The 26,661-nt window shown below is 46.5% G+C and overlaps 1 protein-coding gene across 1 annotated transcript in view; it reads right to left on the reverse strand.

The window, feature by feature from the left end:
* The window catches only part of LOC311107187 (plectin-like), a gene marked incomplete at its 3' end in the record, with an annotated part of 62,664 nt that overhangs the window by 17,346 nt on the left and 18,657 nt on the right, over positions 1-26,661 (reverse strand). The window contains exons 7-23 of the mRNA XM_084149676.1: positions 20,862-20,977; positions 20,612-20,718; positions 19,592-19,711; positions 15,810-15,905; positions 15,519-15,646; positions 7,980-8,073; positions 7,548-7,702; positions 6,997-7,324; positions 6,759-6,836; positions 6,492-6,653; positions 4,258-4,362; positions 3,748-3,843; positions 3,508-3,633; positions 3,227-3,379; positions 1,430-1,584; positions 977-1,103; positions 262-445 (exon numbers count right to left, since the gene is read on the reverse strand). Coding sequence (XP_084005802.1) covers positions 262-445; positions 977-1,103; positions 1,430-1,584; positions 3,227-3,379; positions 3,508-3,633; positions 3,748-3,843; positions 4,258-4,362; positions 6,492-6,653; positions 6,759-6,836; positions 6,997-7,324; positions 7,548-7,702; positions 7,980-8,073; positions 15,519-15,646; positions 15,810-15,905; positions 19,592-19,711; positions 20,612-20,718; positions 20,862-20,977 — 2,330 coding nt within the window. The remainder of the gene's footprint in view (positions 1-261; positions 446-976; positions 1,104-1,429; positions 1,585-3,226; positions 3,380-3,507; positions 3,634-3,747; positions 3,844-4,257; positions 4,363-6,491; positions 6,654-6,758; positions 6,837-6,996; positions 7,325-7,547; positions 7,703-7,979; positions 8,074-15,518; positions 15,647-15,809; positions 15,906-19,591; positions 19,712-20,611; positions 20,719-20,861; positions 20,978-26,661) is intronic.

Here is a 26,661-nt window from a genome sequence, read left to right on the forward strand (position 1 = left end):
CAGTGTAATGTGAATTCAACAGTTAACCACTATTTCTAGACGGATGGGCCTGTGATGAATTTCAACATTTCCAACAACGAATATTGAAATCATGATGTTCATGAACGGAAAATGCAACGACAACTCATAAGGTGTGCAGTGCAACGAAGTTTGCAAAACAAGTGTGCATAACAAAGTGCAACACTGATAAAAAATAACATGGTTGGATGCTACTTCTTGTACTATACAGACCCTCTATCTGCCCAGATGTCCAACACTCACCTTTCTCCACAGAGTGCAGCAGTCCTTCGTAGTGCTGGCTGGCCTTGTTGTAGCCACTCTGCACCTGCATGCGGTCGTCTGCACCAAACAGCTGGGAGTCCTGGCTGTCTCTTAAGAAGTCTTGGTAGTGGAGTTCCAGGTTCCTCAAAGCTAGCCTGTACTCCTCCACCCTCAGGGTCTTAAACTGTAGTGAAAGAAGAAAGATAGGGAGGGTGAGCGTGGTTAGGAAGAGTGTTATACTCTCTTTGCCTGAATTCCATTCGAACCCCCCATTCCAGTACCTTTGGAATTGTATAGCTAAGAATAAATCATTCTGTGGGCGTAATTCAATTCTACAACCAAGAGACACCATTTACATTACATTTTAGTCATTTAGCAGACACTCTTATCCAGAGCGACTTACATGAGCAATTAGGGTTAAGTGCCTTGCTTATGGGCACATCAACAGATTTTTCACCTAGTCGGCTCAGGGATTAGAACCAGCAACCTTTCGGTTACTGGCACAACGCTCTTACCCACTAAGCTACCTGCCGCCCCACCCATCTAATAACTAAAACATGTCCTTTATTCTCTGATCTACTGTCTCCAAAAAGTCTATGGGTACATCCCAAATGACACCCTATTCCCTATGTAGTGCACTACCTTTGACCAAGGTGCACTACATAGGGAATAAGGTTCCATTTGAGACACAGCCTGTGTGAAACTATGAGCTCACCATGGTGATGTTCCATGAGGTGATGAGGTGGATGTCTCTCATCAGGTACTGCCAGGACATGAGGCTCTTCATGTCCACGTACAGCATCTGCCACAGGACCAGCAGGTTCTGGTGACTAGCGTCCAGACTGTGGGGGTAGGTTAAAGGTTAGTGAACCATACAGGTGCTGGGGTCAAACGTCTTTACGAGGCATCAAAGGTCTGTCAAAGGTTAAATCAAAGGGCTAAATCAAAGGTTTTAGCCATGCTATTTTAGTCTGGTAGCCAGTCTGTTTCTGCTCTCTTGCCAACTCCTTATGGAATTGTCATGCCAAACATGTTTGGAATGATAATGACAATGGAGTGGGCAAGAGCACAAAAAGATCTGGTACCAGGCTAATGTTGTTAATGGTAAGGCTAAATCAAAGGTTTTTGCCATGTTGTTTTATGGCAAGGAGATGATTGGTCGCCTCACCCTGAGACGCCGCTCACTGCGTCCTTATTGGTGGGAGGAACCAGGAAACAGATGGAGGGCACGGTGGCCTTGCTGCCTTTGGGGTTCTGCACTTTCCACTTGTACGGCTGAGAGTTGTCCAGCAATGCACACTCCTCCCCTCTGTGGACTGTGAGCTGGAAAGAGGTACAAAATGGACGTCCACGTTGTACTGTATCTGACCAGTTCTAATGACAAGCCTTCAAGCTTGACTAATAGATAAATAGATAAATAAAATCAACAGATACTACTGATTTTCTACTTCTAAGTGTCACTCATCTACACTGAGTGTACAAAATATTAGGAACACCCTTTTGCCCTCAGAACAGCCTCAATTTGTCGGGGCATGGACTCTACAAGGTGTCGAACCGGTGCGCCTGGCACCAACTACCACACCCTGTTCAAAGCCACTTAAATATTCTGTCTTGCCCATTCACCCTCTGAATGGCACACATACACAATCCATGTCTCAATGCAAAAAAAGTATTCTTTAACCTGTCTCCTCCCCTTCATCTACACTGATTGAAGTGCATTTAACAGGTAACATCAAAAAGAGATCATCGCTTTCACCAGTCACCTGGTCAGTCTGTGTCATGGAAAGAGCAGGTGTTCATAATGTTTTGTACACTCAGTGTATGCTTTGAATAAACACTACATTTCCACTGATTCTGATAGAATGCGCTTATACACTATAAAAACGGATAAGTCCTGGCTGCTCAAAAATTGAGGAAACCGATTACCTCAAAAAAATTAAGTCAAGAAACTTAAATAGCTGAAGTGAGCAGTATTACCTTCATATGAGTAATACAAATGCAGTTTTTTGAATAAGGTATACTTAAATTTAACACCCCCACTAAGCCACGCCTCCAATCATTTCCCGTGTGCCTTGGCTCTTCAATTGAATTGTAGAGTTACCACCCATGACTGTAATTGTTAGTGACAGAGACATGGTTGTTGAATTCGTTCATTTTCAGTCCTGTGGCCTTCACCAAGTGAGTTCCTAGGCAAATGTTATCATTATAATAAAACCATTACAAATACATAAGGCCTTATACAGTGGCCTGAAACTCATAGTTTACCGGTCACATCAGGCCTGCAAGTAGGGTTGCAAAATTCCACAAACTTTCCCAAAACTTCTAGTAATATTCCAACCAGGATTTCTGGAAAACCTCAGAATTTTACCAGAATTTTACAACCCTAATTGTAAATTACATTATGCTGGCTTGCAAAGTGATGTGTAACTCCAATTGGAATCTAGCCAGAGTTAGGCTACCCAACAGTTGAAATCTGTATTCACCTGCAACCTGTATTCATAATGACTGCTAGGGTTAAGAACAGTGGGAGGAGACGACCTAAGCCATTTAAACTGGAACAACCATTTCAGTAACAGGTACAAAAATGCAATGATTGGATTAGTTTAGTTAAATGTTATTTATCTTTGTGTAGCATAACATTTAATCAATCAATCACTCAATGTACATGCAAAAACACAGATCTTTATAAATATTTTTTTTTATCAACCTGCATTAGAGCATGCTGGGAAAAAGTTCATTTGTTATCATATCTTTAAAAAACAGAGTTAGTGTGACTTCTCATTTAGTTTTGAGTCAGTACAACAAACATTTTAAGTAATAATTACTTTTCATTGACTTTGAGTACAACTTACTAGAAGTATTTGAGTTAAAACTGCCTTGGGGTTTACAGTGTACTAAGTAGTAGCCTAAGAGTGTTTGCTCCTCCACTGGAAAGCTGGTCACATGAACATTAATATCTCCTCACCTCCATCTGTTTGAAGTCGCAGACGGCCTGGACAGGCACTTTGCCCTTGACTGGTGTAGCAGGGTTACGTGGCTTCAGCTGGACAATGGTCTTGGCCCTCCGATTCATCCCATCCAAGTGGGTCTTAAACTCTTTCAGTTGCTCCTTCTCATCCTATATAGAAAACACCACATTGTATTGAATAAAACAGACAATGACAGGTGCTGTTGCTTTAGTAATGTCACTGAAGTAGAGTTGCTGAATTTCCTCTTCACTTCTTCAAGTAGAGTAAGTCAACCTACAACTGCGTCCTGTAACAAGTCCTCGAGTCGTGTTACAGTAATGTTACGGTCGCACGTGTATTTCTTCTTCATTGTCTTCTGCATCTTTTTCATCTTCTCCTCTGCCTCTTTCACGTCAGAGAAAAACTACAACGGGTAGAAAAGGAGGAGCACAAACCGTTTTAAAGATAGGATGATGTATTTTAAGAAGTGTTTTTATGCTCATTGGACTATCTGAGGGGGATATATGAGTTGGCATACTTGGAAGTAGGCAGTGTTCTCTTTCAGGTGGGACTCTATGCAACAGCAAAGCTGCAGGATCCAGCTCCACTGGGTCTGCAGGGCTGCAGTGAAGGCCTTTAGTGGAGAGAGAGAGATGGGTGTGAGACAACAATTGGCCTCTTAAAAAAAGAGCTTTAACAAACCACCTATTCTCATGTCCTCTGCTCTAAGACATAAAAGACAAAGTGTTAAATACATACTGTAATACAGGGGTAGGCCACTAGATTTAGCCGCGGGATGATTTTTGTCTGAGCGGATGGTCAAGGGGCCGGAACATAATTATAATAATTTAACCACCGTAAATTGAACACAAGTAAGCCCAAAAAGAGATTGTTTTTGAAGATAACATGATAATTTCATACCTTGATTACATTGAGACACAATCACAAATCTTTATTTTTATTCATTGATGAAATACTTGGGAACATATTTCCTCAATTTAAATCATTTTTAGCTGAATTCCTGGTGATATTAAGTATTTTTTCTCACCTCTACAGTCGTCTTGGCAGGGTGTCCCTCCTTCAGCAGTTTATCTCCTTGGACCTGGACACTGTTGACCCTCTTCTCCCTGTGCTCCAGCTCTTTCATCAACCCCTGAAATAAACCAAAGAAAACACTCAGAGTTATGGCAAGAGGGGGGATATTACTAGATATGCAAGTGCATCCCTAATCATAATAAATTAATTACTTTAATGATTTTTTCATTGGCAAGATTAGCCAATTTAGGCATGACATGCCAGCAACAAATGCTGACACTACACATCCAAGTATAACTGATCAAATTATGAAAGACAAGTATTGTAATTTTTAATTCCGTAATTGAGTGTGAAAGAGGTGAAAAACGTATTGTTGTCTATCAACAATGACAAGCCACCGGCGTCTGACAACTTGGATAGAAAATGATTGAGGATAATAGCGGACGATATTGCTACTCCTATTTGCCATATCTTCAATCTAAGCCTACTAGAAAGTGTGTGCCCTCAGGCCTGGAGGGAAGGAAAAGTCATTCTGCTACCCAAGAACAGCAAAGCCCCCTTTACTGGCTCAAATAGCTGACCAATCCGCCTGTTACCAACCCTTAATAAACTTTTGGAAAAAATGGTGTTTGACCATTTACAATGCTATTTTACAGTAAATAAATTGACAACAGACTTTCAGCATGCTTATATGGATGGACATTCAACAATCACGGCACTTACATAAATGACTGATGATTGGCTGAGAGAAATTGATGATCAAAATATTGTGGGAGCTGTTTTGTAAGACTTCAGCGTGGCTTTTGACATTATTGATCATAGCTCTTGCTAGAAAACATATGTGTATGGCTTTACACCCCCTGCTATATTGTAGATAAAGAGTTATCTGTCTTACAGAACACAGAGGGTGTTCTTTAATGGAAGCCTCTCCAAAATAATCCAGGTAGAATCAGGAATTCCCCAGGGCAACTGTCTAGGCCCCTTACTTTTTTCCATTTTTACTAATGACATGCCATTGGCTTTGAGTGAAGCCAGTGTGTCTATGTATGCGGATGACTCAACACTATACACGTCCGCTACTACAGTGAGTGAAATCACTGTAACACTTAACAAAGATCTGCAGTTAGTTTCAGAATGGGTGTCAAGGAATAAGTTAGTCCTAAATATTTCATAAACTAAAAGCATTGTATTTGGGACAAATCATTCACCTCAACTAAATCTTGTAATAAATAATGTGGAAATTCAATAAGTTGAGGGGACTAAACTGCTTGGAGTAACCCTGGATTGTAAACTGTCATAGTCAAAACATGTTGATACAACAGTAGCTAAGCTGGGGAGAAGCCTGTCCATAATAAAGCGCTGCTTTACCTTCTTAACAACACTATCAACAAGGCAGGTCCTACAGGCCCTAGTTTTGTCGCACCTGGACTACTGTTCAATCGTGTGGTCAGGTGCCACAAAGAGGCCCTTAAATGTACACAGAGAGCTAACGTGGCTCAAAGTGGAGGAGAGATTGACTTCATCACTACTTGTTTTTGTAAGAAGTGTTGACATGCTGAATGCACTAAGGTGTCTGTTTAAACTACTAGCACACAGCTCGGACACCCATGCATACCCCACAAGACATGCCTCCAGAGGTCTCTTCACAATCCCCAAGTCAAGAACAGACTATGGGAGGCGCACAGTACTATATAGAGCCATGACTACATGGAATTCTATTCCACATCAGGTAACTGATGCAAGCAGTATAATTAGATTTAAAAAACTGATAAAAATACACCTTATTGAACAGCGGGGACTGTGAAGAGATACACACAAACAGGAACAGACACACGCATATGCACACACACGCTAGCGCACGCATTCTACACACACTTACATTGTAATATTGTTGTATGGTGGTATTATAAATGTTTGTATTGTAGATATGTAGTGTAATAATGTTATATGATGTACTGTTTTATCTTTTGTTTTATGTGTGATGTAATTGCCTTAATGTGTTTGGACCCCAGGAAGAGTAGCTGCTGCCTTGGATGCAGCTAATGGGGATACTTAATAAATACAAATACAAAAAATTATAATTAAACAGAATCTGATCACAAGCTAATTAAAGATGGCAGTACTACTGTTCTGTACAGTGCAATAACTTTTTACTTTACCCTACAAGATACCGTCCTATGCCTAACTCTCTTCGTATTTAACTGAGGTTGAACTTTCCAGCTATGGTGAGGATGAGAACAGCCATACCGAGTAGTTGTCTTTCTTGGTGGTCATGTTGGTGTTCCGTTCACTCCAGTCATAGTTAACTTCCTCCTCTTCCTTTTCATTCAGCCACATCAACTCCTTGGTGGCTGCAGTGACAAAGGCATGAAGCCCGTCCAGGCTGCGCAGACGAGCCTTGGAAGAACTCTGAGGAGAAAATAATATAAATGAGATTGGAGAAGACCCATTTGATAAATGGCAGATAGTTGAAAAGTTGTTGTTGTACGTTAATATCTTGAGTCTAGAACATACCAGAAGCTTGCCATAATGCAACTCCAGCTTGGATAAGTTGTCTCTGTAGGCACCTTTGCTGACAGGGGAGAGCTGACTCTGAAGGGGAATAGAAAAAGAGACTAAAGATTAGAGAAGAAGCAGGGTTAAATAAAGAAGCAGTCAGACTACATTTTGGCATTAACCAAAGAGGATCAATGATGGTATGACTGAATCAGTCCAATTCCAATCCCATCCCAGGTAGGTTTTCCCAATGTACCTCGTCTGCTTTTGCCCTGCCGATCTTAGCATGGAACTCCTCCACTGACTGGTGCAGGCCACGGTGGCTGCCCAGCTGGGACTCCACGGAGGGCAGGTCCGAGCCCCATTCCCCCCGGTCCACCCGCCTCTGGTTCTCCTCCACCCAGGCCAGCAGGTCCTGGATGTAGCGCAGGGTCACCTCGTCCAGCTCGGGACGCACCCTCATGGGGGCCTGCTGGAGGGTCTGCATCTGGGACATGGGTATCTGGGTGGTGGTTACCCCGGACTTCAGGCGCAGATTGTACTCACTGCGCAGGTTCACCAGCCGCTCGTGGAGACGGTACACTCTAGAGGTAAAACAGCAGGAACAATGATGACTCGTTCAATAACAACAAAACAGGTATTTCAATCAATTGGATTGAACAAGTTGTCATAAATATGTAAAGACATAGTAATAATATAATAGTTACAATACAGTAAGGGCTAAGGTGTCATCCCGTGTCGCAAAAGGCCTCACAATAATACAGTAATGCTCTGAGTGAATGACAGTAATGCAGTGGTTGTTCTGACCTGCGGTACATCTGTTCAGCTTGTAGGTGGCGTCCATCCTTCAGCAACTGCACGTCATTGAAGAGGTACCGGATCATGCCCTCGGCCTTGTCCAGGTCTGTCTCTACCTCTGCTGTGTGCATAGCAGGCTTTCCTGAGCTCAGCAAACGGACATCCTAGAAGATAGATACAGTCTAAACACCATGACACCATGTGTTCCATCTTGAATACAGCATCAGTAGACATCAGTCCATCAGACATCAGGCCTGAGAATGCTTTTGAACATCAGAACACATCCAGTCTCGCATAACTGAGGGGTATTAATTCACTGTATCATTGACTAGACTCAGTCTAGCATGGGTTTGTAGTGACAAATCTGTTGGGCCACAGACTGTACATTATACAGTCTATATTGGCTAGTGACTGTCTGCCCCGACAGGGTGTGAGACTCACCGTCTGTAGCAGGCCCTCAACCTGGTTGAGCTGCTCCTCACACACCCCAGACTCCATCTGGACCTTACTGACAATCCTCTGCAGCCGCTCCAGCCTGAGGGTCAAAGGTCAACACATCAGTTGAGACATGTTCCACAGTCTATCATAACTCAGCTCTTAGGCTGAGGTATCGTCTAATGAGGTAACGAGATAACTCAATGATGGTACTGTAAATCATGACTGGCAATACTCTCCTCAAAGACAACACTGGCCCCTTGGCCAGATCCCTTGTGAAATAAGTATTTTGACATCAATGGGACAACCTTGTTGAATAAAGATACAATAATACATTTTTCAAACCCGGCCAAAGAGTAACCCTCGCTTAATGGCGCATGTATGTCTCCATCTCAGAAACGTTATGCAGGCACGGTAAAACACTCACTCCTTCTCGATCTTCTTGCGAAGTAAATACTCTAAACCATAGCTCTGACTGGCAAAGGCCATGATGGATTCACAGACAGCTTGTCCTCCCCAGTAGCTATGATGACTGTCCACAGGATGTTGTAATGTGATAAGGTCTTGAGTGGTTAGCTGTGCCGTGACTCACAGCCCACAGTAGCTTACCCGGCCGCTGCCCTGACTGCTTACGTTAAGACTGGAAGTCTTGTGATGAGAGACCAACTCTTACCAGAAACGACATACACCCTGCTTGTGATTTGGAAAGGATTGTCCGATAATAACTTGCAAGGAGACAACTAATCACATTATTGAAAGGTTTTGAACTCTTTGCCATGGAAACGGCAGTGTCTGGATCTTTCAATGATTCATTGTGGGGTTGTCCAGCTATCTTTATCTCACAATGTCTTCTCACATCCACCAAACTGGTTATAATCCACATAGTTACAGCTGTCACGTCTCCTCCCGTTGCTCCCCTCCGGTGCTCTGATTCGCCGGTCTACTGAGCCACCGGTCTGAGCGCACCACCTCGGCAATACCGGAATGGAAACCCAGCGCACCCTAATCACCTCCAGCGCACCTGCACCTCATCATCTCATCACCACCCCTATATAGCCCTGGACTGTTCAGTGTTGTGTTGTCGTCGTGTACTCGCTCTTTGTTGTTCTCTTGCTCAGTGTTAAGTAAACCTTTACATACAGTGGGGGAAAAAAGTATTTAGTCAGCCACCAATTGTGCAAGTTCTCCCACTTAAAAAGATGAGAGAGGCCTGTAATTTTCATCATAGGTACACGTCAACTATGGCAGACAAATTGAGGAAAAAAAATCCAGAAAATCACATTGTAGGATTTTTAATGAATTTATTTGCAAATTATGGTGGAAAATAAGTATTTGGTCACCTACAAACAAGCAAGATTTCTGGCTCTCACAGACCTGTAACTTCTTCTTTAAGAGGCTCCTCTGTCCTCCACTCGTTACCTGTATTAATGGCACCTGTTTGAACTTGTTATCAGTATAAAAGACACCTGTCCACAACCTCAAACAGTCACACTCCAAACTCCACTATGGCCAAGACCAAAGAGCTGTCAAAGGACACCAGAAACAAAATTTTAGACCTGCACCAGGCTGGGAAGACTGAATCTGCAATAGGTAAGCAGCTTAGTTTGAAGAAATCAACTGTGGGAGCAATTATTAGGAAATGGAAGACATACAAGACCACTGATAATCTCCCTCGATCTGGGGCTCCACGCAAGAGCTCACCCCGTGGGGTCAAAATTATCACAAGAACGGTGAGCAAAAATCCCAGAACCACACGGGGGGACCTAGTGAATGACCTGCAGAGAGCTGGGACCAAAGTAACAAAGCCTACCATCAGTAACACACTACGCCGCCAGGGACTCAAATCCTGTAGTGTCAGACGTGTCCCCCTGCTTAAGCCAGTACATGTCCTGGCCCGTCTGAAGTTTGCTAGAGTGCATTTGGATGATCCAGAAGAGGATTGGGAGAATGTCATATGGTCAGATGAAACCACAATAGAACTTTTTGGTAAAAACTCAACTCGTCGTGTTTGGAGGACAAAGAATGCTGAGTTGCATCCAAAGAACACCATACCTACTGTGAAGCATGGAGGTGGAAACATCATGCTTTGGGACTGTTTTTCTGCAAAGGGACCAGGACGACTGATCCGTGTAAAGGAAAGAATGAATGGGGCCATGTATCGTGAGATTTTGAGTGAAAACCTCCTTCCATCAGCAAGGGCATTGAAGATGAAATGTGGCTGGGTCTTTCAGCATGACAATGATCCCAAACACACCGCCCGGGCAACGAAGGAGTGGCTTCGTAAGAAGCATTTCAAGGTCCTGGAGTGGCCTAGCCAGTCTCCAGATCTCAACCCCATAGAAAATCTTTGGAGGGAGTTGAAAGTCCGTGTTGCCCAGCGACAGCCCCAAAACATCACTGCTCTAGAGGAGATCTGCATTGAGGAATGGGCCAAAATACCAGCAACAGTGTGTGAAAACCTTGTGAAGACTTACAGAAAACGTTTGACCTGTGTCATTGCCAACAAAGGGTATATAACAAAGTATTGAGAAACTTCTGTTATTGACCAAATACTTATTTTCCACCATAATTTGCAAATAAATTCATAAAAAATCCTACAATGTGATTTTCTGGATTTTTTCCCCTCATTTTGTCTTTCATAGTTGACGTGTACCTATGATGAAAATTACAGGCCTCTCTCATCTTTTTAAGTGGGAGAACTTGCACAATTGGTGGCTGACTAAATACTTTTTTTCCCCACTGTAGTTGATTCCTGCGTCTGTGTCCTGCCTCTTCGTATCCTCAGTACTCGTCACAGAATCACACACCAATCACGAAGATGGATGCAGCAGGTAATCCTCCTGAAGTTTCCCAGCGCCTCTACCAGCACCAGCAGCAGATTGCCCAGCTGAACGCCGCCATTCAGGAGGTGCTCCAAACGCTGCATAAACTGACCATCGCTCCAGTTCTACCTCAGGGAGCGGCGAGTGCACCCAGTCCACCTCCTCCCCTGCTATCACCGACGTCTGAAGGACCCATCGCCCTGCCGGAGTGCTATGACGGGAAAACAACGAAATGTAGAGGCTTCCTGCTACAGGTTTCACTGTATCTGGCGAGTCAGGATAGCGCTGGTGATTTCGCTACTGAAGGGAAAGGCGCTGGATTGGGCCACGGCAGTCTGGGAAGGAGGTGAGGCCACGGCGCTTCCCTACTCCACCTTTTTCACTCGGTTCAGGGTGGTGTTCAATCATCCCACGGAGAGAAAGGACGGGGGTGAGCGTCTCCTCTGGCTACAACAGGGAGAGGGGGCCGCGTTTGAGTAAGCCCTAAGCTTTCGCACGGTGGCGGCATCTTCCGGCTGGAATGAGCGTGCTCTGCGCATGGCCTTCAGGAGAGGCTTACGGGAGGACATCACGATGGAACTCGCATGTTGGGACGATGAGATGGACCTTGATACCCTCATCGCCACGTCCACTTGTCTTGACGACATGTTGAGAGACCGACAGCATTCCCAACACCTCCTGGAGCCTCGACGCTACCCCATCGGAGCTATGGAAGCCACCCTGCTTCCGAGTCCTCACCCATGGAGGTGGGCAGCACCCCCTACACCACCACGGACCACAGATCTCCTGGTGGTTCGCTATCTAGGCGGTATGACTCCCGTCGCCGCTCCGTGAGTGTTCTGTCATCAACTGTCACCAAACCATTGTTTTTAGTTCCCCTAACTGTGAATGGTTCTTCCTTCTCTTCGCTTTCCACGGCAATTATAGTTTCCGGATCAGCAGGGAACCTTATAGATGGGGATCTGGTCTCTGAATGGGGGTTGTCCATCATGCCACTGCCTTCTCCGCTACACATCACCTCGCTGGCCAATAAACCACTTGGATCAGGCACCATTACGCACGTCACTCTCCCCAACACATCACCATTCCCACACTACCGGAGCACCACGAGGAGCTGTCCTTCCACATCGTCACGTCACCCCTTCACCGGATTGTCTTGGGATTGCCCTGGCTCAGACTACACAACCCCACCATCAATTGGATCACCAAGAGGATCACAGCCTGGTCCCCCTAATGCCGGAGGACCTGCCTGCCGGTGGTTTGTTGTTCCACGTCAGTGGAGAGTCCGGAGTCCGCCCTCCAGCCCAACATTCTATGTGAGTACGCAGATCTCTCCGATGTCTTCTCTGCCTCCAAGGCTAAGTGTCTCCCTCCTCACAGGCCCTGGGACTGCGCCATTGACCTGCTGGAGGGACAACACCCCCTGAAGAGTCGCGTTTACTCCCTCTCCAAAGCGGAGACTGAGGCCATGGAGAAGTATGTGGTGGAGACCCTGAAACAGGGGTTCATCAGACGCTCTACCTCTCCTGCCTCCGCCAGCTTCTTCTTCGTGGCCAAAAAAGATGGAGGACTGAGGCCGTGCATTGACTACTGGGGGCTGAACGCAGTCACCACCAAGTACAGCTACCCCTCCCTCTGGTTCCGTCTGACATCTAGCAGCTGCGAGGGGCCCGGTACTTTACCATGTTAGACCTGAGGAGTGCCTACAACCTGATCCGAATCCAGGAAGGAGACGAGTGGAAGACTGCATTCAGCACTACCTCAGGCCACTATGAATACTGCGTCATGCCCTACGGCCTCGCCAACGCACCTTCTGTGTTCCAGTCCTTCGTCTATGACGTGTTTCGAAACATGCTGAGTAGACAGGTGGTGGTGTACATTGACGATATCCTGATCTACTCGGCTACGTTCGAGGAGCACGTCAGAGCGGTTCTACTCCGCCTTCGGGAACACAGCCTGTTGGTGAAGAGGGAGAAATGTGAATTCCACCAACAGGCCATCTCCTTCCTGGGATACAGGATCAGTCCTCAGGGGGTGTTCATGGAAAAAGCGAAGACAGACACCGTCAGGTCAGGGCCAGTCCCCATCACCATCAAGGGCCTACAGAGCTTCCTGGGCTTCGCACATTTCTACCAGCGTTTCATCAGGTCATTCAGCTCCATAGCCGCCCTGCTCACCTCTCTCTTTAAGGGTGGGCCTCAGAAGCCAGCCTGGAACCCTGAGGCTGACGCTGCCTTCAAGAGGCTGAAGGAGAGGTTCACCACAGTGCCCCTCCTAAAACACCCAGATCCAGCTCATCCTTCATCCTGGAGGTGGACGCATCTGAGGAGGGCGTGGGTGGGGCCCTCTCCCAGTGGCAAGGTATGCCAGAGAAAATGTATCCCTGTGCCTTTTTCTCAAAAAAGCTTAACCCCGCAGAGAGGAACTATGGAGTTGGAGACAGGGAGCTGTTGGCGGTGGTCCTCGCTCTGGAGGAATGGAGACACTGGCTGGATGGGTCCATTCCGGATTCTCACTGACCACCGGAATTTGGAGCACATACATGCAGCGAAACTGATGAACTCTTGTCACGTCAATTGGGCCCAATTTTCTTACTCGCTTTCAGTTTATTCTGTCCTACCGCCCAGGATCCGGATGAATGTGAAAGCCGATGCACTCTCCAGGATGCACCATTCCGGAGAAAGGAAGGATCTGGGGGGTCCTATACTGCCTCCGTCTCTCATCGTGGCACCTGTCGTTTGGGATATGGACGAAGACATCCGCCTGTCGGCTCAGGAGGACCCAGCACCTGCCAACGCCCCTCCGGTGCGCGTGAATGTACCCACCAGGGTCCGTGACCGCCTGCTGATCTGGGCGCACACCACCCTTTCGGCAGGGCACTCCGGTATGACGCGCACCCTACATTCTCTCTCACAACAATACTGGTGGCCCACCTTGGCTGCTGATGTCTCCCGCTATGTCAACTCCTGTTCCGAATGTGCCCAAACGAAGACACCTCGGAATGCCCCGGCAGGCAAACTAGTTCCTCTCCCAGTGCCTCAGCGACCTTGGTCACACCTGTCCATAGACTTTGTCACCGACCTCCCATGTTCTGACGGCTTCACCACAGTCCTGGTGGTCGTAGACAGGTTCTCCAAATCATGCTGTTTTTTGCCACTAACTGGTCTTCCTTCTGCTCTCCAGGTCGCTGAGGTCCTGTTCCAACAGGTCTACCGGCATTATGGACTTCCGGAGGACATTGTCTTGGACCATGGCCCCCAATTCACCTCCCGAGTGTGGAAGGCTTTCCTGGAGAAGATTGGGGCCACGGCCAGCCTCACTTCTGGGTATAGGCATCAGTCGAATGGGCAGGTGGAGCGCATAAACCAGGAGCTGAAGAGGTTTCTTCGTTGCCACTGTCAGGACTGGCAGGGTGAGTGGGCGAGGTTTCTTCCCTGGGCAGAATATGCCCAGAACTCCCTCGTTCACTCCTCCACAGGGCTCACTCCCTTCCAGTGCGTCCTGGGGTACCAGCCGGCCCTGGCCCCTTGGACACCCAGCCAGACCGATGCGCCCGCTGTCGACGAGTGGTTCCGCAGGGCTGGATAGGTCTGCCTATGTCCATCTCCAGAGGGCCATTCGTCGGCAGAAGGACCAAGCCGACCGCCACCGCAGTGAGGCCCCTGTATTCCAGCCTGGTGATCGTGTCTGGCTGTCCACTAAAAACCTCCCTCTCCGCCTGCACTGCAAGAAACTGAGCCCCCGGTTTGTGGGGCCGTTTAAGGTCCTCCGGCGGCTAAATGAGGTATCGTACCGGCTGCTCCTTCCCCCTCACTACCGTATCTCATCCACTTTTCATGTGTCTCTCCTCAGGCCAGTGGTTCCTGAGGATATGCGGTGAGGGACCTGCTGGACTCCAGGTTCCGTGGAGGATGGCTCCGTTACCTGGTGGACTGGGAGGGGTATGGTCCTGAGGAGAGGAGCTGGGTTCCGGCTGGGGACGTTCTGGACCCCAACCTAATTCGGGACTTCCACCGTCGCGGCCCTGACCGGCCCGCTCTTCGGGGTCATCCTCCTGGCTGGTGACGTCCTGCTGCGGTAGCCTCGTGACCGGGGGGGGGGGGGGGGGGGTACTGTCACGTCTCCTCCCGTTGCTCCCCTCCGGCGCTCTGATTCACCGGTCCACTGAGCCACCGGTCTGAGCGCACCTCCTCGGCAACAACGGAATGGAAACCCAACGCACCCTAATCACCTCCAGCACACCTGCACATCATCATCTCATCATCTCATCATCTCATCACCACCCCTATACAGCCCTGGACTGTTCAGTGTTGTGTTGTGTGTGATTGTTAGTGTCTTGTCGTGTACTCGCTCTTTGTTGTTCTCTTGCTCAGTGTTAAGTAAACCTTTACATTGTTGATTCCTGTGTCTGAATCCTGCCTCTTCGTAGCCTCAGTACTCGTCACAACAGCAGTCACATAGTTACAGAAGCCTTTGGGGTTTAAATGCAATTTTTTAACAATGTTTTATGTCTTGTTTCATTTATTACTTCTAATAAAAACTGAGGTTGCTTTAACAACTGAAACACAACAGAAACACCATGTGACAGAGTCCCTAAATCGAGAATTTCTCCTCAAAACTCCATCTAACAAAAACACTTGTAACAGATTTCAGCATCATCTCACAGATGAAGGTATAATCTCAAACACCACAGTTTTGTACGTCTGTATAATGGCTGACCCACCTCTCAAATTCTGTCCTTAGAAGACGCTCTCTCTCCAGTATGGCTACATGCAGATGACCCCACTCCTTCTCCACATCGATAGGGTGGATCCCTGGGGGCACCTTGACATGACCGACCTGAACTGCACCCTGCAAGGACAGACACATACAGGCAAGTCAGGAAGACTTTCAAAAAAAGGGCCAGCATTTATTTGATACAGTTAGTTGATGTAACTATTCTTTAGTTAAAAAAAATTCACTCTGGGTGTTTCGGCTTGCACCTTCTTCTCTTTTTAGAGGTTTATTTACTAACCTCAAATGACTTGTAGATGTGTTTGGATCGATTCTTGTCAGCTTCCTTTGCAGGCAGCTCTGTCTCCTTGAACTTCAGAAACTGGCGCCAAAGAACCTGTGGATTTAAAATGTTGCTGAATTAATTCAACATGACAACTGAACATAGATCTTGTTTCATCACATCCCTCAGACAATTCTCAGAAATCAGAGACAAACAGTTAGAGTATTTACTTATCAAGCAAGACATAAGGCCTATAACTGTAACTTCTATAACTGCTACCCCACAGTGGCCCCAATATGAAAGAAACAAATCAAATCAAATCAAATGTTATTGGCCACATGCGCCGAATACAACAGGTGCAGACATTACAGTGAAATGCTTACTTACAGCCCTTAACCAACAGTGCATTTATTTTTAATAAAAAAGTAAAATAAAACAACAACAAAAAAGTGTTGAGAAAAGAAAGAGCAGAAGTAAAATAAAATAACAGTAGGGAGGCTATATATACAGGGGGGTACCGGTGCAGAGTCAATGTGCGGGGGCACCGGCTAGTTGAGGTAGTTGAAGTAATATGTACATGTGGGTAGAGTTAAAGTGAATATGCATAAATAATTAACAGAGTAGCAGCAGCGTAAAAAGATGGGGTGGGGGGGGGGGCAGTGCAAATAGTCCGGGTAGCCATGATTAGCTGTTCAGGAGTCTTATGGCTTGGGGGTAGAAGCTGTTGAGAAGTCTTTTGGACCTAGACTTGGCACTCCGGTACCGCTTGCCGTGCGGTAGCAGAGAGAACAGTCTATGACTAGGGTGGCTGGAGTCTTTGACAATTTTGAGGGCCTTCCTCTGACACCGCCTGGTATAGAGGTCCTGGATGGCAAAAAGCTTGGCCCCAGTGATGTACTGGGCCGTACGCACTACCCTCTGTAGTGCCTTGCAGTCGGAGGCCAAGCAGTTGCCATACCAGGCAGTGATGCAACCAGTCAGGATGCTCTCGATGGTGCAGCTGTATAATTTTTTGAGGATCTGAGGACCCATGCCGTATCTTTTCAGTCTCCTGAGGGGGAATAGGCTTTGTTGTGCCCTCTTCACGACTGTCTTGGTGTGTTTGGACCATGATAGTTTGTTGGTGATGTGGACACCAAGGAACTTGAAGCTCTCAACCTGTTCCACTACAGCCCCGTCGATGAGAATGGGGGCGTGCTCAGTCCTCTTTTTTTTCCTGTAGTCCACAATCATCTCCTTTGTCTTGGTCACGTTGAGGGAGAGGTTGTTATCCTGGCACCACACGGCCAGGTCTCTGACCTCCTCCCTATAGGCTGTATCATCGTTGTCTGTGATCAGGCCTACCACTGTTGTGTTGTCGGCAAACTTAATGATGGTGTTGGAGTCGTGCCTGGCCATGCAGTCATGGGTGAACAGGGAGTACAGGAGAGGACTGAGCACGCACCCCTGAGGGGCCCCCGTGTTGAGGATCAGTGTGGCAGATGTGTTGTTACCTACCCTTACCACCTGGGGGTGGCCCGTCAGGAAGTCCAGGATCCAGTTGCAGAGGGAGGTGTTTAGTCCCAGGATCCTTAGCTTAGTGATGAGCTTTGAGGGCACTATGGTGTTGAATGCTGAGCTGTAGTAAATGAATAGCATTCTCACGTAGGTGTTCCTCTTGTCCAGTTGGGAAAGGGCAGTGTGGAGTGCAATAGAGATTGCATCATCTGTGGATCTGTTGGGGCGGTATGCAAATTAGGGTGGGTCTAGGGTTTCTGGGATAATGGTGTTGATGTGAGCCATGACCAGCCTTTCAAAGCACTTCATGGCTACAAACGTCAGTGCTACGGGTCGGTAGTCATTTAGGCAGGTTATCTTAGTGTCCTTGGGCTAGGGACTATGGTGGTCTGCTTGAAACATGTTGGTATTACAGACTCAGTCAGGGACATGTTGAAAATGTCAGTGAAGACACTTGCCAGTTGGTCAGCACATGCTCGGAGTACACGTCCTGGTAATCCGTCTGGCCCTGCGGCCTTGTGAATGTTGACCTGCTTAAAAGTCTTACTCACATCGGCTACGGAGAGTGTGACCACATAGTCATCCGGAACAGCTGGTGCTCTCATGCATGCTTCAGTGTTGCTTGCCTCGAAGCGAGCATAGAAGTGGTTTAGCTCGTCTGGTAGGCTTGTGTCACTGGGAAGCTCGCGGCTGTGCTTCCCTTTGTAGTCTGTAATAGTTTTCAAGCCCTGCCACATCCGACGAGCGTCAGAGCCGGTGTAGTACGATTCAATCTTAGTCCTGTATTGACTCTTTGCCTGTTTGATGGTTCTTCGGAGGGCATAGCGGGATTTCTTATAAGCGTCCGGGTTAGAGTCCCACTCCTTGAAAGCGGCAGCTCTACCCTTTAGCTCAGTGCGGATGTTTCCTGTAATCAATGGCTTCTGGTTGGGGTATGTACGTACGGTCACTGTGGGGACGACATCATCGATGCACTTATTGATGAAGCCAGTGACTGATGTGGTGTACTCCTCAATGCTATCTGAAGAATCCCGGAACATGTTCCAGTCTGTGCTAGCAAAACAGTCCTGTAGCTTAGCATCTGCGTCATCTGACCACTTTTTTATTAACCGAGTCACTGGTGCTTCCTGCTTTAGTTTTTGCTTATAAGCAGGAATCAGGAGGATAGAGTTATGGTCAGATTTGCCAAATGGAGGGCGAGGGAGAGCTTTGTATGCGTCTCTGGGTATGGAGTAAAGGTGGTCTAGAGTTTTTTTTTTTTCCTCTGGTTGCACATTTAACATGCTGGTAGAAATTAGGTAGAACGGATTTAAGTTTCCCTGCATTAAAGTCCCCGGCCACTAGGAGCGCTGCCTCTGGATGACCGTTTTCCTGTTGACTTATGGCCTTATACAGCTCATTCAGTGCAATCTTAATGCCAGCATTGGTTTGTGGTGTTAAATAGACGGCTATGAAAAATATAGATGAAAACTCTCTTGTTAAATAGTGTGGTCTACAGCTTATCATAAGATAATCTACCTCAGGCGAGCAAAACCTCGAGACTTCCTTAGTATTTGATTTTGTGCACCAGCTGTTGTTTACAAATATACACAGACCGCCACCCCTTGTCTTACCGGAGTCAGCCGTTCTATCCTGCCGATGTAGCGTATAGCCCGCTAGCTGTATGTTATCCATGTCGTCGTTCAGCCACGACTTGGTGAAACATAAGATATTACAGTTTTTAATGTCCCGTTGGTAGGATAACCGTAATCTTAGGTCATCCAATTTATTTTCCAATGATTGAAGATTGGCTAATAGGATTGATGGAAGAGGCAGTTTACTCGCTCGCCGTCGGATCCTTACAAGGCACCCCGACCTACGTCCACGATATCTCCGTCTCTTCCTCATGCGAATGACAGGGATTTGGGCCTTGTCGGGTGTCTGTAGGATATCCTTCGCGGCCGCCTCGTTGAAGAAAAATTATTCGTCCAATACGAGGTGAGTAATCGCTGTCCTGATATCCAGAAGCTCTTTTTGGTTATAAGAGACGATGGCAGAAACATTATGTACAAAATAAATTACAAATAACGCGGAAAAACACACATAATAGTACAATTGGTTAGAGGGCTGTAAAACGGCAGCCATCTTCTCCGGCGCCATTCTAGATTCTCCCTAACACTAATTCACTGTTAAAACTGAACACAGCTTTTGTCATATACAGTATCAAGTCTCTAAGACAATTATTATAAATCAGAAACAGACAATTAAAATATTCACTTACATGTATCAAGCAAAATATTTCCCCAATAGGTGAGGAGACTTACCTCAATCTCCTCATAGCTGGTAGGGAACTTTCTCTCCTCAAACACGATGATGTGGTGTCTGATCCACTGCAGCAGCAGGGTCACTAGCTCATAGTACTCCTGCCAGCGCAGCTCCAGCTCCTGGTGGACACACAGGAGACAGGAGAAGGTTCATTAGAGAAAAGTTTAATGAAAATATATTGAACAAAAATATAAACGCAACATGTAAAGTGTTGGTCCCATTTTTCATGAGCTGAAATAAAAGATCCCAGAAGTTTTCCATATGCACAAAAAGCTTATTTCTCTCAAATGTTGTGCACAAATTTGTTTACATCCCTGTTACTGAGCATTTCTCCTTTGCCAAGATAATCCATCCACCTGACAGGTGTGGCATATCAAGAAGCTGATTAAACAGCATGATCATTACACAGGTACACCTTGTGCTGGGACAATAAAAGGCCACTCTAAAATGTGCAGTTTTGTCATACAGCACAATGCCAGAGATGTCTCAAGTTTTGAGGGAGCGTGCAATTGGCATGCTGACTGCAGGAATGTCCAACAGAGCTGTTGCCAGTGAATTTAATGTTCATTTCTCAACCATAAGCAGCCTCCACCCATGGTTGCGCCCCTCCCCAGTCATGTGAAATCCAAAGATTAGGGCTTAATGAATTTCCTTCTATGAACTGTAACTCAGTAAAATCGTTGAAATTGTTACATGTTGCGTTTATATTTTTGTTCAGTATAAATCAATTACGGTAGTCTCCATATGACTGCATTAAACATCACACCACTGGTCAAACATGGTGTAGGGTGAAGTTCCCTCTAGATGCTAATCTTGGGACAGTTTTGCATTTCCCACACTATTGGTTAATGTTAGGATTGGGGGAGGGGAAGCTGATCCTATACCTGTCCCCAAGGAAAAATTCACTCCGGAGCATCAAAGACATCTTAAAGTTTAGGAAGATGTGACCTCATAGGTGAGACCAGGAGGAAGCCCCTTAGTGGTGATGACCTATACGGTTCCAAGAAGACGACACTCACATTGGCTTTCACCCCATCCTGGACGTCAGGTACCCGGGGCATGACGTCATACAGGGAGGACACGTATGTGATTATGGACTTCTCGTCTGGGTGTGGCACATCCACATCTTAATAGAGGGGAGACAATGAACATAAGTTAAAAACAGATTTTTTAAAAAGCTAAATGCAGGTATTCATACAAATACACTCACAGATATCCGCTAATAGTATTGACAGTAATTGAGAATACAATACAAGCAAGTTCCCTTACCTTCTGGGTCGAGCAGCCGAGTGACTCCCAGGTCTCTCTCTGCCACACTGAAGGCCTGCTCCAGGTTCTCTACATGGGTCTGTCGGTACACCTTACTCATGTCAATCAGAGTAGGCCTGGGGACAGAACATAGAGAAGGCTGTTAAAACTATGAAATTGCATCTCAGAATCTGTATTTTCTTATAGAATATAGTGCAAATGGATGTATTATATTAATCTTTGCAACCGCAAAACATTCAGGTAAAACATTAAATAGAGTTTATTTTCGAAAAACCTTTTTCTTTTTGCAGATGGTCGGGGGACCGGAACATAATTACAAATAATTTGTAGATTGCAAATTGACCGCAAGAAGCCCAAACAGATATAATATTTGACTAAAACATAATCATTTCAAACGTTGCTTACATTTGTCTCTCTATTATGCGTGGGAATACTTGGGAACAGATTTCCAAAATTTAAATCACTTGATTTCCTGGTGTTTTTACAGTCTTTTATGTCCAACAATGAAGAAGAAAAAAAACAAGTTGGGGAACCCTGCTGCAGGCAGTTTAATCATGATGGACTGCCTACATTAGATCCTGATCGACATGCCTCTCTCAGAGGAATGTGAATACAGACAGGAGCAGGGCAGGAAAAAACAAGAGCTCCTACCAACCAGTAAGTTAGAAATTCCATGTACAAATAAAACATGCAAGTAATTCCATGTACACTGCCAATAAAGGTAATTGCAGTCAAATAACATGCAGATACAAGCTTTGACTGCTTGGAATGAGCACAGGGCATCTCATATTTTCCCAGGGATTTAGCCTGGCATGGTTAAACAAAATACAGGGGTTTTGTAAACAAATTACAAAAAGGTGAAATATGCATAAATTGTTATATTCCCTTTTAGAAAATAACTAATGTCTAGAAGTAGCAACAAAAAGGAAACGGCTATCAAAGTTAATTCCAACCACCATCTTAATGAAAAAATCTCAAACCCTCCGTACACTTGCACAACTCTCTGCACATAGTAGTCTCCATGGCCACTGGGCTGATGCTCCATATCAGAGTAGAGGGCCTGTCTGTAGGAGTGTCTGTCCCTGCTCAGGTGCACTATGAGTGGTTCTGACCCTGACCCTGACCCAGACCCTGCCTCCTGCTCCCCGTTCTGGGAGCCTCGGCTGGAAGAGGACTTCCCCGGGCTCTGGGACCCCTGACCGGAGTCAAAGGAGCTGCTCTCAGCTGGGATGTCCTCACACAGCATGACTACCCGGTCCTCCAGGTCACTGACGGAGCCCTGGGTGCTGCTGGAGGTGCTGTTCAACCGTCTCTTGGAGGAGCGGAACTTCTTCTTCAGACTGTGCATCATGGTGAGGGTGTGTGTGGGTGTCCTCAACTGCAACAGTGTCCAAACAGTGTTCAAACTCTCGTCTTGCAGTTTTTTCCTTTCAGTCTTCCAAATCCATCCCCGTATGAGACTGTGACTGATGTTTTTCAGATTTTACAAGGTTCATGTTGCATTCTCACACTCCAGATACGAGAAAATAGACGTTCATACTGTAGCGGCAGTCACTCCCCCAAAACACAACTATCGTTCAAGCTTTCCAGTCCATTTTCAGTTCAGTGTCTCATATATCCGCATTGCCTTTGATTTAGTATCCCCTTTCCACAGCTAGATAATGTGCAAGCCTTGAGCGTTGACCGTCATAGAATTGAGAGATGACTTTCTCATGCATTTCCCTCATTCAATAAGTTGTGTGTGAGCCCAGACTGCTTTGTTGATTTGTCGTTCTGCAGTCTGTTTCTGTCTTGCTCTTGGTCTGTGTGGAGTTTGTATAGCAGACACACCTGAGACACCTGGGCATACCTGAGCTGTGCAGCTACTTGCTGAGACTTAAAAGCACAACCCCTGTGGGCATCTTATTTTCAAATTCATGGGACACAACCCCTCAGTCACAATCCTCTCTCTTTTCATGCAACTAAATACTACCTCAAAGCTGGCTCGCCTCGCCACCTCCTGTGCCTTTCTCCTGAGTCGTGTGTGTGTAGTGTGTGAGCCTACAGGGTGTGTGTTTATACAGTATGTGCAAACATGAAAAGTCCATGCTGACCCATTATGTTGTTGTTGGTCGTTGTTATGCCTATTCTTTTTACACAGGCATTTAGCCAACGTTTAGCCAGCGTTGACTGAATGTTACTGATATGTGACCTGTTGGACTTGCACCTGCCTCTGTGGATGACTGTGGACGATCTTTCACCCAGAACTGTCAACAGGCTCACTGAAATGTTTGGTTTTGTTGTTTTAAGAGAGTCTATGAGATTCTTGCCGTAATGAAAAGCGCTATACAAATTCAATCTATTATTATTATTATTATAATAAACACTGAGTGTACAAAACATTAAGAACACGTTCCTAATATTGAGTTGCACCCCTTTTGCCCTCAGAACAGCCTCAATTAATCAGGGCATGGACTCTACAAGGTGTTTAAAGCATTTCACAGGGATGCTGGCCCATGTTGACTCTAATGCTTCCCACAGTTGTGTCAAGTTGGCTGGATGTCCTTTGGGTGGTGGACCATTCTTGAGTCACACGGCAAACTGTTGAGCGTGAAAAACCCAACAGCATTGCAGTTCTTGACACAAACTGGTGCGCCTGGCACCTACTACCATAACCCGTTCAAAGGCACTTAAATATTCTGTCTTGCCCATTCACCCTCTGAATGGCACACATAAACAATCCATGTCTCAATTGTCTCAAGGCTCAAAAATCTTTCTTTAACCTGTCTCCTCTCCTTCATCTACACTGATTGAAATGGATTTAACAAGTGACATCAATAAGGGATCATAGCTTTCACCTGGATTCACCTGGTCAGTCTATGTCATGGAAAGAGCAGGTGTTCATAACGTTTTGTACACTCAGTGAATTATTGCTATGTGCTTGAATGCATACCTAGACATGCGTGATTGCTACATCAAATAAAATGTTTTCATCAATGAAACCGCTTCCAAATGAAATAATCAGAAGTACTTGTAATGTTTGACTGAATTTGATTGACGACTGATTGCATAACTATCTGAAGAGGTCAGCCTTTCTGCAGTGTGACAGTAATAAATGTAAAATGTAACGTAGGTGGAGCCTTGCAAGGAGCACAGGGGTTCACTATGTCCCAAGGACGTACAGTTGAAGTCAGAAGTTTACATACACCTTAGCCAAATACATTTAAACTCAGTTTTTCACAATTCCTGACATTTAATCCTAGTAGAAATTCCCTGTCTTAGGTCAGTTAGGATCACCACTTTATTTTAAGAATGTGAAATGTCAGAATAATAGTAGAGAGAATGATTTATTTCAACTTTTATTTCTTTCATCACATTCCCAGTGGGTCAGAAGTTTACATACACTCAATTAGTATTTGGTAGCATTGCCTTTAAATTGTTTAACTTGGGTCAAACGTTTCGGGTAGCCTTCCACAAGCTTCCCACAATAAGTTGGGTGAATTTTGTCCCATTCCTCCTGACAGAACTGGTGTAACTGAGTCAGGTTTGTAGGCCTCCTTGCTCACACACGCTTTTTCAGTTCTGCCCACACATTTTCTATAGGTTTGAGGTCAGGGCTTTGTGATGGCCACTCCAATACCTTGACTTTGTTGTCCTTAAGCCATTTTGCCACAACTTTGGAAGTATGCTTGGGGTCATTGTCCATTTGGAAGACCCATTTGTGACCAAGCTTTAACTTCCTGACTGATGTTTTGAGATGTTGCTTGAATATATCCACATAATTTTCCTTCCTCATGATGGCATCTATTTTGTGAAGTGCACCAGTCCCTCCTGCAGCAAAGCACCCCCACAGCATGATGCTGCCACCCCAGTGCTTCACGGTTGGAATGGTGTTCTTCGGCTTGCAAGTAGCCCCCTTTTTCCTCCAAACATAACGATGGTCATTATGGCCAAACAGTTATAGTTTTGTTTCATCAGACCAGAGGACATTTCTCCAAAAAGTACGATCTTTGTCCCCATGTGCAGTTGCAAACCGTAGTATGGCTTTTTATGGCGGTGTCACGATCGTCTAATGAGGGAGACCAAGGCGCAGCGTTGCGAGCGAACATATTTACTTTAATAGTTAAAGCACCACACTCAAAATACAAAACAATAAACAACGAATGCGTGACGTCTATGGTACAACACGAAACCACACGAACAAAATCCCACAACCCGAAAGAAAAACATACAGATTAAATATGGCTCCCAATCAGAGACAACCAGCCGACAGCTGACACTCGTTGCCCCTGATTGGGAGTCACACCGTCAAACATAGAAAATAGACAACCTAGAACACCCACCAAAGAAACAGAAAACATAGAATGAACACACCCTGGCTCAACATAATGAGTCCCCGAGCCAGGGTGTGACAGTACCCCCCCCTAAAGGCGCGGACTGCGACCGCGCCTAAATACGAGCAAAAACAGGGGAGGGCTGGGTGGGCATTCCTCCTCGGCGGCGGCTCCGGCTCCGGGCTTGATCCCCACTTCCTCTCCAACCCCCCAAAGTACCCCTGGTCCTGTCTAGCCCCGCTGGCCGGAGCCGGACTGACGACACGCGCCCCTGGCTTGGTGCGTGGAACAGGAACGGACCGGACCGGGCTGACGATACACACCCCTGGCTTGGTGCGTGGAGCAGGAATGGACCGGAATGGGCTGGCGACGCGCTCCGTAGGCTTTGTGCGTGGAGCAGGGACAGGCCGGGCTGGGCTGGCGACGCACACCGTAGGCTTTGTGCGTGGAGCAGGAACAGGCCGGGCTGGGCTGGCGACGCACACCGTAGGCTTTGTGCGTGGAGCAGGAACAGGCCGGGCTGGGCTGGCGACGCACACCGTAGGCTTTCTGCGAGAAGCTTGGATGGGCCGAACTGGGCTGGCGACGCGCACCACAGACTCGGTGCGGAGCGCAGGAACGGGCCGGGCTGGGCTGTCGACGCACACCGTAGGTTTGGTGCGGGGAGCAGGAATAGACCGGACCGTACTGGGGACACACACCACTGGCTCTACACCGGGATCTGGAACGGGCCGGACCGGACTGGCAACACACGCCAGTACCTCTCGCCGTGCCTCTACGCCTTCCATCCCCTCTTCTACCAGTGGCCCCCGTAACCTGGCGGCCTCCTCTGCAACCCCGCTGGACCGCTCCATAGCGGCCTCCTGCTGCCCCGACGTCGTGAGCCCCCCCCTAAAAAATGTCTGGGGGTCTCTCCTCCCCGTGGACCAGGCCTCCAACATTCTCGCCCACCTCTCGCTCCTCTGTCTCCAACCCTCTTCACTCAGCTCCTCAATGGGCTTGACCCAGTCGAAGCTGCCACGGAGATCTATTAGCGATGGCTCCTGGACACGCTGCTTGGTCTGGTCTTGGTGGGATTTTCTGTCACGATCGTCTAATGAGGGAGACCAAGGCGCAGCGTTGCGAGCGAACATATTTACTTTAATAGTTAAAGCACCACACTCAAAATACAAAACAATAAACAACGAATGCGTGACGTCTATGGTACAACACGAAACCACACGAACAAAATCCCACAACCCGAAAGAAAAACATACAGATTAAATATGGCTCCCAATCAGAGACAACCAGCCGACAGCTGACACTCGTTGCCCCTGATTGGGAGTCACACCGGCAAACATAGAAAATAGACAACCTAGAACACCCACCAAAGAAACAGAAAACATAGAATGAACACACCCTGGCTCAACATAATGAGTCCCCGAGCCAGGGTGTGACAGGCGGTTTTGGAACAGTGGCTTCTTCCTTGCTGAGCGGCCTTTCAGGTT

Source organism: Coregonus lavaretus, assembly GCF_964263955.1.
Source record: "Coregonus lavaretus genome assembly, chromosome: 3".
Classification (NCBI taxonomy): domain Eukaryota; kingdom Metazoa; phylum Chordata; class Actinopteri; order Salmoniformes; family Salmonidae; genus Coregonus; species Coregonus lavaretus.